Source organism: Thermobia domestica, chromosome 5 (genome assembly GCF_964235325.1).
Source record: "Thermobia domestica chromosome 5, izTheDome1.hap1.1, whole genome shotgun sequence".
Lineage (NCBI taxonomy): Eukaryota > Metazoa > Arthropoda > Insecta > Zygentoma > Lepismatidae > Thermobia > Thermobia domestica.
Window position 1 is genome coordinate 250,053,816 of NC_137458.1, and position 13,176 is coordinate 250,066,991.

At 36.0% G+C, this 13,176-nt stretch overlaps 1 protein-coding gene across 2 annotated transcripts in view; it reads right to left on the bottom strand.

The window, feature by feature from the left end:
- Nucleotides 1-12,936, bottom strand: part of LOC145686532 (uncharacterized) — a 179,729-nt gene extending 166,793 nt beyond the window's left edge. Inside the window, exon 1 of one of the 2 annotated variants that reach the window (XM_081759970.1) lies at nucleotides 12,829-12,936. Coding sequence is in view for 1 of the 2 variants with exons in the window: in XM_081759968.1 (XP_081616094.1) it covers nucleotides 12,741-12,758 (18 nt within the window). In the remaining variant the exon portion in view is untranslated. Of the gene's footprint in view, nucleotides 1-12,740 lie in introns of both variants that reach the window. The other variant, XM_081759968.1, reaches the window with a different exon arrangement.
- Nucleotides 12,937-13,176: the final 240 nt, after the last annotated feature.

Below are 13,176 nucleotides of genomic sequence, written 5' to 3' on the forward strand. Positions count from 1 at the left end.
GTCATCCAAGTAACAATTTAAGTAAAGCTGGTTATTTAGCATGAGACCTTGACCCGAGGACTTATTTTTACAGATTCATATTTATAATTTATACTACTCTCAAAATCACAAACTTATTTCTTCCACATCTGCGTATCAGTCAACACTTAAAATCAACAATAATTTGTTTGTTTATACAGTATATTTCGATTGGTTAGACTTTTCTTCTTATATCTGAAAACTTTAGATATAGACCAAAACACTTCTCACCCACTTCAATTAAATTTTAAAAACTTTCAAACGTTATATTCAGTGTAATGTAAATTATATCAGTGGCAGAAAATTAACTAAATAATCAACATAATAAATAAAAACGATATCACTAGATGTACTGTCGTGCAACTATAAAATATCGTGTAATGCGCTGTAGTACAGATAAAGAATAGCGACGCATTACAATTCTGTAAGTATGACGATCAATTCATAATGCTTTGGTTCTGTAAAGGAATATTGAATTCTGTAATAAAAACAACTTGCGTTAGATTATTCCTTTAGTTCAGCAGCACGAAAAATAAAAGTATGTACGTGAATGACTACAAGGTAAAATATGTTGGTACTAAAAATTCAAAACGCTGTTGCTGATGACTATCTCATTCTACAAAGAAATAGCGGCGAATTCTTCCGAAGCCACCAACACACAAACATAAACAAAATAAAATGAAAACAAAAATGGGTCAAGGTTTCTAAATTCGTCGTGTATTTTGTGCATGTGTGATTGGGAGAATTGTAATGCTCATCTTCAGGCAAAAGAAAGAAAAAATATGTTAGACACCATATCAAGAAAATAAACACCAGAGACATGTCAAAACACACACCATAATACGTTACTATCGACAATATTAGAAATATATCACGAAATGGTTTTTGCTGCAAGTATTTCATAACCAATGATATTTCATATACCACCAGTGGCGTAGGGAAGGGGGGGCCCAGAGGGGCCGGGCCCCCCCAAAGAGGTCCGACAATGTACTTTGGTACTTTGATGTTTGTAATATTTTATATATTTTTATGTTTATATATTTTTTTGTTTGTAATTTTTCTATGTGTACTTATAACAGCACTTGGGCCCCCCCCAAACACACATCCTGGCTACGCTACTGTATACCACCAAAGTGATTTGGTGTTGACTTCTCTATCTTACCTCAATGATACCTACTTTAATTATTTTTTAATCTTTACTAGATCAATCGTATTACTATAGATACTAATTACGAAATGTTTTATTTTCTCTCCGAAAAGGAGTATAACTTGATACACACAACATACACACATACACACACATACACACACACACACACACACACACACATATATATATATATATATATATATATATATATATATATATATATATATATATATATATATATATATAAAGTATTCTGCCTCTGTGCAGATCCTGGGACTAAAGAGTTTTTTTTTTTTTTCAATTATAGATTTAGCCTGGAAATCTTTCTTCCAAGTTTCCCGATCCTCAGCTTCTTCAACGGGTGGTTTCCGGGGATCCGAAGCCTCCTGAAAATCCCGAATTTCTGTAAATTTAGTCTAGTTTTGTAGGGGTTATTTTACACATCTTAATGAAATTTATCCTTGAGTTTGGATTCCACTGAAAAGCTTTGGACTCCCCCCAAAATAAATTCTTTCCCATATCTACTGCCTGAGGTACACTATTCTTTCTTAAATTTTGTGGAATGTTATCTAATTCAATACAAACAACACTTTTTTTAAAAGAAAAAAGTCTTTCTTCTCTATAACTGTCACCGGATCAGTGGATGGATAAGAAGAAAGTTATCAACGATTTACGTTCGATAGCACATTTCTTCCCTCTCAGTATATATTATAAGTGTACTACTTTCAGTTCAAAATGTATAGAGCCTCAAATTCGGATTGCGTTATAAATGGGGCACCCTGTATTATAGGCCATTCCCACCACCTATTTTGTCTTCGGGATAACTGAAGTACAACACAACTCTACCGGTCCCGACAAGAATTTTTTTATGTTATCATCTAATGGGCACCGAATAATGATGGAAGAATTAACTAAATGAAAGCGGTGGAAGGAAACGGAAAATCCCCGATAAAATAAACTGATCCGATATTATAAATAAACAAAATAGTCTGGGGTCACCCAGTGACGTATTTAAGGGGGCTTCCGGCCTTAAGCCTCCTTCCCCCGAAACTTTATTTACTATTTTAAAGTAATTGAAATATCTTGCAGAATTTTTATATTTTCAGGAATAAAGTTAGCAAAGTCCCCCCGAAACAAAATCGTAAATACGCCACTGTGTCACACCATAATTGAGTATTCCACTACTGAGTATGAACTGCAACTCACAGACGCATACAGTAAAACATCAATATGAATCTAACCCGAGTATTGGCAACATTTCAGCGTGTTCAATCGTGTTGTTTTGAATGAGGTTTAAAACTTCACATTAGAAAAAAATACACACCATTCGCTTTTTGTGTCTTCTGAAAACTTACAGGGAGGAGCAAAATGATGATTTAATCCATATTACGTAACGAAGTGTTTGCCATTAACTAAAGGCTACAATTAAAAATGAAATATTTAAATTTCCACTGTTAATTCCTATAGGCTAAATAAAGTAATGGCAGATGCGAATGAATGATTGTGAAATACTTGACCCACAAAGTCAGATGATAGCAATACATATACATTCACATATTATATATATATATATATATATATATATATATATATATATATATATATATATATATATATATATATATATATATATATATATATATATATATATATATATATATATATATATATATATATATATAAATGAAAGAGACCAAGTTTGTAAATTATTAACTCTTAAATCATCTGACCAATCACGATCAAATTTTCAACATAGATGAAGTTCCGGCCTGGGATGCTTTTATCATTTCACTTTGATGGTGTAAATTAGAAGAGGGGGAGATATATGAAAATGATCGAAAATGGCCGATATTAGTGTCGAATCCATAGTTTTGGGGTCGCTGAGATGAACAGTGACACTTCTGATGCCGTTTAAATGAAAATTCAGCCTCGCAACTTGGGGGAGAAGAGGGGCAGATATATTAAAGTGAACGAAAATGACCGATATTAATTTCGAATCCACAGTTTTCGGGGTCGTTGAGACCAACAGTCACATTTCGAATGTCGCTTAAATCAAAATTCATCCCTTTATGTCCTAAATGAAACGTACTCTCCCGTGTGAAGAACAAGTATTCTGCTAGTAATGAATAAAACAACTCGGGCCGCGGTGGACAGTGCTAGAGCGTTAGTCTTTGCTGCGTGGTGTCCCTGGTTCGATCCTAACTCACACCAAGTAAACTTTGCAGTGGACAAACATCGTGGGTTTTCTCGAGCTTTTCCCGTTTCCTTCCACTCCCTTCATTCCAATATTTCAATGATTTCTCATCTACATCGTCTTCTTTAGGCTACATGGTATAACCGTGATACGTAAAAGGAAAATATTTCAAACATTTCCATTCTCAGAAAGCTTCTCTTGTTTCGTCTCAAGAATTTGCTCTTTCCGTTTTGTAAATTTATGTACAAAATTATTTCTCAATTTCATCTAGAAAATTTTACAATTTTTTCCGCTTCATGAGACTTCCACAAACGGTGTGATATAACAACATTTGAACCATATTTATTATTGGAGTATGTTGAGTAATCACTTTTTCAATTTATGGTTTTTATACAATGAACCATAACACGCCAAAAAAACAATGTTTGAAACCTAAGATTTGGTTGAACATTTGTTTTTGTTACCCATATGACTCGAGACAAGGAGACAATATATATAGGAGACTGGGAAAGAAAGAATTGTTGCGACTATGCAATGAAATATATGAAACAGGAGAATGACCAAAAGACTTTCTGAAAACGATCATGATACCGATGGCTAAGAAATCCAACCCAAAGAGATGTGAGGATTATAGAACTATTAGTCTCATATCTCAAGCAGCTAAAATTCTGCTCCGAATACTGAACAAAAGGTTATATGAAAGCACAAATAAAGAAGTTGAGGAGGAGCAGTTCGGGTTCAGAAGAGTTAAGGGCACAAGAGATGCAATTGGATTATTAAGGGCGATCGGTGAAAGATTTATAGAAAAAGGGAAAGAGGTGTATGTTGTATTTATTGATCTAGAAAAGGGTTTTCACCGCGTGAATTGGGAATTGTTGTTGGGAGTTCTAACGAAGATAGGGTTGCAATGGAAAGATAGAAGACTCATAAGAAACTTGTACATGAACCAACAAGTAAGTGTTAGGATAGGGGAAGAACTGACGGAAGAGAGTGCAATTGGAAGGGGAGTTCGACAAGGATGCTGCCTCTCGCCAACACTATTTAATGTCTATCTAGAAGAGATAGTGAAAAAGAGCCTACATGATGATGATGGCATTTCGGTAGGAAGTAGAATGATTAGATGCATAAGATTTGCAGACGATATGGCGCTTGTTGCAGAATCTGAAAAGAAAATCAATAAAATGTTAGAAAAAATTAGCAAGGGCTTTGAAGAATATAGGATGAAAATAAATGTTAGAAAGACAAAAGCCTTGGTGATAAGAACGAAGGGGTTTGTGTCAAATATAAAAGTAGGAGGGGAGAAAATAGAACAAGTGAATAGTTTTCGATACCTGGGTAGTATTCTTAGTAATGACATGAAGTGCGAACGTGAAATAAAAGCAAGAATAGGAATGATGAAAGAAGCCTTTAGGAGGAAGAAAAGTCTGTTTTGTGGGACCTTGAATAAAGAGTTGAGAAAAAGACTCATAAAATGCTTCGTGTGGAGTGTTGTACTGTATGGGGCGGAAACGTGGACATTACGTAAAAGTGACGAAAATCGACTGGAAGCCTTCGAAATGTGGGTGTGGAGAAGAATGGAAAGAATTAGTTGGGTCGAGAGGAGACGAATGAGAGAGTGTTAGAAATGGTGGGTGAGAAAAGAACACTTTTAGATATTATTAGGAAGAGAAAGAGAAACTGGTTGGGGCACTGTCTAAGAAGAGATTGTATCATGAGGGACGTCCTAGAGGGTATGGTGTCGGGAAAGAGAGGGAGGGGGCGAAGGAGACTACAATTAATGGATGATATTAAAACGGAAAGATCATACGCGAAGACGAAGAGGTTAGCGGAGGACCGTGGAGCATGGAAGCTTCTCAGCTGCGGCAAGTGACCTGCCAATAAAGGCAGAATACCTATGATGATGATGATGACTCGAGACATTTTTTGACTTGGCCCGCCTCGAAAACGAGACGGGAAATTCCGTGATTCTCGTTCTCGTCTCGTCTTGTACGGAACACTAGTTTTCCACTAAAATAATTTACGTAAGGATCCCAGCCCGCGCCGTGTCGACTTTGTGGTGGGCAAACACCGTGCTCGTGGGTTTTCTCGGGGTTCTCCCGTTTCCTCCCACTTTCTTCATTCCACCATTTCACTCATCTCTCATCATTACCGTCTCCTTTAGCCTAACCGGCATAACCGTGGGACGTAAATCTTAAAGATTTCATTTCCTTTTTTCAATTTACATAAGTACTAAGCGAATCAATGTCTACCTCCATGCTTACAAGGAACGGACATGAACGTGCCATCCGGACATCCGTATCAAACCTAGTCATGTTAAATATAAGAAATATAAGAAAGATATGTTCATGCACAAAAAATTAGGAGCCATGGTCAACGGAGTAAGTAACTGGGGCCTATTAACCTTGTTACTATAAAGATTATCGTAGACTCGCAGTGAAATAGCTATTGCATCAACACTATTCATTGGAAAGTCATTGTTTATAGTTCATTCTCTTCAGCACGAAACAAGAAATATGTGTAATAAGTTTTGTAATGATAGACAGGATAAGTATGAGGAGAAAGCGTGTATTGGTATATAAGATAAACATATCTTAGTTATGTTTATAAAATGGACTAGATTTGTTTCGGATGTCCGGATGACAAGTTCATGTCCGTTCCTTGTAAATCATGTAGAGCACATTACCTTTTTTCACACAAATACGCAAACATGTGTGATTTTTCATCCATAAGAAGGATTGTACGGTCAGAACCATGGATGTTACGCAAAAATTATGAAAATCAACTCTAAGGTTTTGAAATGTGAGTATCGAGGAGAATGGAGAGAATTAGCTGGGTAGAGCGGAAAATGAATGAGAGGGTTAGAAACGGTGGGGAGAAAAGAAAATTTTAGATATTAAGAAGAGAAACTGGTTGGGACATTGGCTAAGAAGGAACCCTATTATGAGGGACGTGCTAGGTATGGTGGCAGGAAAGAGAAGGAGGGGCGAAGTAGACTACAATTAATGGGCGATATCAAAACAAAACATAAATCGTACGTGAAGACGAAGAGATAAGCGGAAGTCTGTGGAGCATGGAAGCTTCTCAGCTGTTGCAAATGACCTTTCAATAATGACAGAATACCTATGATGATGATGATATAATTAGGAGTGTGTCCGACTGTACATAATTGTTATACGTAGAATGTTCCAAAAACGAAAAGCGATTAATATAAACTTCTATGTGATAAAGTGAAAACGAGAGATTCCCGCAAGGTTGTGAAGTCATAGCAGCGATTTAAAAACTCTAGAGGTTAAAAATCGATCCATGTATATTTTTAAGAAGTAAGCAAATTCATCTCTCTCGCACTCATATTTTTATGTATAAAAAGAAAATTCAAAATATGGCACAAATCAAAAATCAATACTAAAATTTCCCTTCTTAATTATGCAGTCTAAGAAATCCCCTTTAGTATTTCTTCAATTTCTCCGTTGCCTTTTGTTTCACAAAGCGTAAGTGGGGTGTAAAAGAGAAAAACAAATAACAATTCAAATCCAGAAAAAATTAAAAACGATGCCTGAAAAATAATTTGGCAATTGATACAGTTTAAGTGTCTAAAACACTTTGATGATCTGTTTCTTCTGTACCAGGTATTTGTTTATTAATGAGAAATGTTTTATTTATCTCTTTTCCTTTTCCTTTTCCCTTTTAACGGGTGAACTGTCTCAAGTGGTTCGCACTCGGGAGGTCGTGGGTTCGAGTTCCGCTCCCGAATATCCTGACGGATTTGCAGGATTTTCCCCAGTCTTACGAGGCAAATGCCGGGATGGCACTTACTAAACAGGCCCTGAAACATACCTTCCCAAGTCCTTTACATTGTTATAATTGTTGTTAGGTATCCAGTATAAAATGCCCTCTGAGCTGTCTGCATCTGGTGAATGTTAAATCCACTTCTACTTGGTGTAACAGTCTATTTGAGAGTTGAGCTGCTCCAACGCCATCTGTCAGTATGACAGAACTATGTCCAGTAGACCGGCTGAACTATGTCCAGTAGAATGACCAGCACTTTCAAGACCCAATGGCCTTCACGTCTTTCATTCACGTGACTTCCTCACGTCACTCACGTGAGAGAGACGAGCGTCTGTCTCAAGACGCTGGGTGGACACTGAAAATTGAAAGCACCGGCCAGGAATCGAACTCGGTACCAGGTGGACATGAGTCCAACGCTCTAACCCCTGGTATCCCCTGGTGATTGTTAAATAAATAAATAAAGAGTGAATACAAAATTTAGCTCTTAGTGCTTCAATAATATTTTTCTCATTCTTTCTGAGTTTCAGGTTTGTCCTATGAAATGTTATTGTTTTTTTATGCGGGATATTTAAATATGTAATCTAAAATACATATTTTGCGTTTAATTATACTATAATTCAAATTCCGAATGAGAATGTCCACAAGGGGTAACCATGGCACAATTTGTATCATTGAAATTTTTAGGGAGAAAGCGAGAAGTGATTTATTTATTCCTCAGTTAACTTTTTAAAATATGTTACAAAGATGATATTATTTATTCAAGAGTTATATTTTGAGTCAATCAGAGTTACATTATTAAGAGAAAGTATTTTTACACCGGTTCTACTGAGAAAGTTTAAAAATAAAATTAGGTTGCTTCTTTCGTTGAGACTCATCCACAGTGGCGGCTCGTGAAGGGAACTCAGGGATGGCCCATCGGTTAAAATTAAACTTTAATCTCTTAAAGCTAATGTTCTAATTCTTGTATACAAGAACTAGTACGATTAGTTGATGAAGTTTTCTTCTTCTGGTTTGAAGCGATAAAAGTTTATTTTATTTTTTTTAACAAACTGTGACTTCCTTCACGAGCCGACCCACAAATATCGAAAGAATTTAGTGGGAAATGCATTAGCAGTATGCGAAGTGGAATGAGTTTTCAGCTTTATAGAATTTGTGCTTGTTGTTGCCGTACTACGACGTTGAACGTTGTGGTATCTTAGATTTTAGCAGTCAACTGACTATTCCCATCCTGTAATGCAAGTTTCATCCTATCTCATCGCCGCTGGTAAACAGTTTTCTACCTGTTATAGGTTTTACACGTACAATTCTCAGAAATAATGGTGAGGTATATAAATACAATAAACAATGGTTTCTAATTTTCTTTGATTTTCCACTCCACCATCACAGAGTAGTTTCTATTTCCGTATTCTAAAAAAAATATATTAATGCACTTACATAAAATATCCATAGCCTAAGCTATTTTTAAACTAAGTTAGCAATGAACTTTAAAAATTCTATAAGAAAAAAAATTAACAAAATAAATAAGTGACAATTAAAAAAAATGGGAACACTTTCGCATCTCGACTTCAGTTAAAAAAAAAAAAAAAAAGTTGGGGCAAGAATCAAAAATACAAGACGAAATCGGAACGTATGGTAGCCTTATCTATTCACTTTTAACAACTTTTAACACGTCAACGACTTAAAGTGAAAAGTGTGCAAAGTTTAAGGGTTTCCTACTGGGAATTAAACCTGGGACAACTTTTCATTTGGATAAGCGACGCACGAATAAGCATGCTTAATGAAAGAAATTGTATCACACACCGAGCGAGTGTGAGCTGTAGTTAAGTTTCCCACTTTGTAGTCTGGAGATTTCAAATTCGAAATACATGGGCGGTCATTTTAAGTGTGGCTCATTCAAAGGAGAATTCAGGGATGGTACCTTTTAACAGAACCTTATACCCTACTTAGTTCCTATCACATTGTTAGGCTAATTGTTAATGATTTTTATGAATCAAGTGTAAATTAACCTTATGGGAATGCAAACTTACAAAATAAATCTATAAAAACAAATATCAAATGAAAGAAAGAAACAATTTCAATTTTTTTTGCTTTTTCTTTAAGAAGACTAATCACTGCGCAATTAAAATACCGCTAATTTTGCAGTAATTATGTGATATCTTCAAATAAATAAAAGATAATTGAAATGTGGAACAAAAGCGCCGTAGACAATATTATTTTGCATGAGGTACCGTTACCACGAGTCATCTAGTTTTTTCCGTTTGCAGCCACTTAGAAACGCGAAAATAAATACCAATTTTCTAAATGGCTGGAAATTGAAAGCAGATAAGTGAGTCGTGATAACGACATCTCATGTAAAATAATATTGTCTAGGGTGCTCTTGTTCCATATTTCAAGTATCTTTTATCTATTTGAAGAAATCATATAATTACTGTAAAATTAGCGGTATTTTAATTTCGCCGTGATGGGACCTCTTAGGTGTAGGAATGTAAATTTATTGTTTTTATAGATGAATTATATCTATTGATTAATTGTATTTGAGTAACAGCTTGTCATATTGAACCGAAAGAGTACACGGAAACAGTAACAACAATTTGAACAGACTAGTGTCATTTTACTTTTGCGATTGGCGGGAGGGAGGAATGCAAGATTCTTCACCGACATAAGAGTCACACATTTTTTATTACTACTTATAAATATAGAATTTATTAAAAAATATATGTATCTCAAACTGAGGTGGGAATCAATTGCCTTCCCTAGGAAAGAAAGGGGAAGAAAATGTTGGAAATCTACCAGAACTTATGCAACGGTATTAAAAATAAAAGTTTAGCCTTGGGGAATTACAAGAAAAAGAACAAAGGAGTTAGACTCGTGAGAATGCCCAGCCTCAGCATTCGAATTCCGTAAATCCCGACTTAGAGACTCCAATGCTAATAATTTACTCACTATTGCTCACAAGGTGTTTTTATAATAAGCGCAAACTTGCCTAAAACATACAATATAAAGGTAGGGACTTATTTCAAAAATGAACATCTGGGACGCTGGTAAATTACGAGAATCTTTGAAATGCTTAAAATGAAAAGAAGTGCTATATAGTAATTTACTTTCTTCCATTAGATAGAGTTGTTCAAGTATTACGTAATCACACTTTTAGTCATTTTAATAGACCTTCTGCTCCCTAGTTAAACAAACTAAGCAGATGATTTCCCCCTTCCTTCCTGATAAGCAAAAAAATTTTTTTTCTCAGGATCAGTTTCGTTTCGTGGCTTTCAGAATCTGTTTTAGCTCATTCAAGATATGATGTTTCCTTTCACATGTGTTGTCTGTTCGTGTCGTATCCTTTTTTGTTTTGGCGACGTTTATCTTCCAAGAACTCTTTTCGTTAAATTTTTACTTTATTTCTGAAATCCGGGACATTTAACCGTCCCAAGAAATATTTTCGGAACGCAGATCTCAATTACGTGACGGTCCTGGATTTTCCGGGACGAATGATAATCCTATATGAAGGGGCAACTTTTGTACTAAAATCAATGATTCTTTTCAAATTGAAAAAGATAATTAACTCACAACTATAACGATGATATTAACTCATAATTTAAACTGCAAACTTTGTTGGGTATTAGTGATGATTGTGCCATAAGTTTGTAACGGATAACGTTTTGTTTGTAGATTTTTTTAAATGTTCCGCTCTTATTTCTTACTATCCCAATTCCACAAAATAAATTTCTCTCATTTTGTTACAATTAATGTCTCTCTGCCTTAGGCTTTAGGGCAGAAGAGAATGTCGTTAAGTAAACACATTTCAATCATTTTTAGCTTCACCTATGGTGAATTTTCATATTTAACTATATAATCAACCAAACCATTTTGTGGCCGTGCGTGAGACGAAAGTAGATATTGCCGATATGTTTGAGGTTTCCGGATGAATATTGGATCTTACTGAAGAATGGGAGTATTTTTAACTATACCTATGTTTCTGTATTCGTGTCCCTATGGTTTACGTAAGATGAAAAGATAGAACAAAGATGTTTAGAAAATCATTCAGTTATCGTCCCATGGATTATACCTGTGAGGCTAAGGAAAACGGATCATTATGTCATTAAGTGAATGATGATGAAAGCAGGGGTAAAAGTACGGGGGAACCCGAGGAAACGTCGTTCCCCTAAATCAAAAATGTGTACAGCGTCACCTCGGTTCAGGGGCGTACGCAGGGTGTGGGTCCTGGGGGTCCGGACCCCCTTCCCCCGAAATCCCGACTTTTTTTGTAAATGCAGTCTACTTTTAGGGACAATTTTAGAATTTTTCATATAATTTAGCCTCAAATTGTATTTGGATCCCCCTGAAACCCTTTAGAACCCTCCCAAAATAAATTCCTGCGTACGTCCATACCTCGGTTCCTAAAAAAATTACAATAGGCAAAGATAGGCAGGGGTCTACGGGACATCATGCCGCTACCTACCGTCCCCCTACTTTTTCACATCCACTTTTATCCCTGGATGGAAGGATTGGTGGAATGACAATATAGGAGGCAACGGCAGTATCTCAACAAAACCCAAGTGAACAATGTTGCCTACCACAAACTAACTTGACCAGAGATCGAACCAGGGACCCATCACACTAAAGATAAATGTTCTACCACTGAGCATCCGATCCCCAACAAAGATGACTAGGGAAAATATATAGAGATAATGGACCTTATGCAGAGTCGTTCTGACGCGTGATTAGTGCTATACTAAAGGGTTCGATTAATATATGTTTCCTGTAGTAGTCATGCCTTTATTATGACGCTAATCATACGTCAAAATGACTCTGCATAAGGCCCAATATTTTAAAAAAAATGTTTTTAATTAGTTCACAAAAATGATAAAGCTATTTGCTTCAGATACATATGTTTATGTAAGTAAAGAAATTGATGTCCTGTACACCTGGTTCCAGGTTCCATTCCTGGTAAAGCTACTAGCGTCAGAAACTCGAATAATGGTTCAATTCAAATTTTCGACAGTAGGTTATATATTATCCCCAAAAGCAATGGGCAACTAAATGTATTGAATCATTGTCTCGCAACGATTGGCATTCAAGCATAAATTTGACCCATTATCGGACCAAAATCGAAATGTTTATAGGGTATATAGTCTTAATATTAAATTCGAGTCAATCCAACATCATTTATGCTAGTTTTATCTAGATTTATCTGTTGGAGTCATTCATCTCCTTTCAGAACTAAGCTAAATGATATGTGAACTTACAGTTTAAAGGAAAATCCAAACTAGCGTAGTGAATTCAAAGTTCAAGGCACTTCCTCCGCGAATTGAATCCAGGACTCTGTGAACTAAAGGCAGACGCACTAACCAGCAGACCAGCGGGGGGAAATCAATCATATTTACTGAACGAAAAGACGAGAATTAAAATGAAAGAAATAATATGGATTTCGAGTTCTTGTAAATACATTTGGCGTGAGTTGGGATCGAACTAGGGGCCCCGCATGGCAGATGTGAGCTCTCTACCAATCAGCCACCTCTGCTCAATAATAGCCTAATAATAATAATCTTTTTACAATTATTATTGAATTGTTGGATGTAATGTTTGAGTACTTACCCGTAGCCTCCAATCCATGATGTATCATGACAAGACCCCGACTGTCTTAACTTTCACATGTGACCCCCAGGTGAGCCCAAGTACCTACCTTCAAGTGGGCCGTTGACTGTCACCTCCACAACAGCAGTTGTTTAGGATTTCCCTTCCCTACTCCAAGGCTGAAAAAAAAAATAAACAGAATCCTTGTCCAATAACCATGTATCTTCTTTCAAATGTATTATGTATATAGAGACACGTCTAGAAAAGACTTGTTTTGCAAAATATAAGCGTTCGGAGGGGGAGTGAGGAGATTCTTGTAGTTGGCAGATAAACTTTTGCCTTCTTAGCCATTGAGTAAGTAATAGTGGGTGGAGGAGAGTCTTATGAATTCTTCATATGACTCACACACTGACCAACGAATTCACTGACCACCTGTGAATGGTAAAACCATATACAT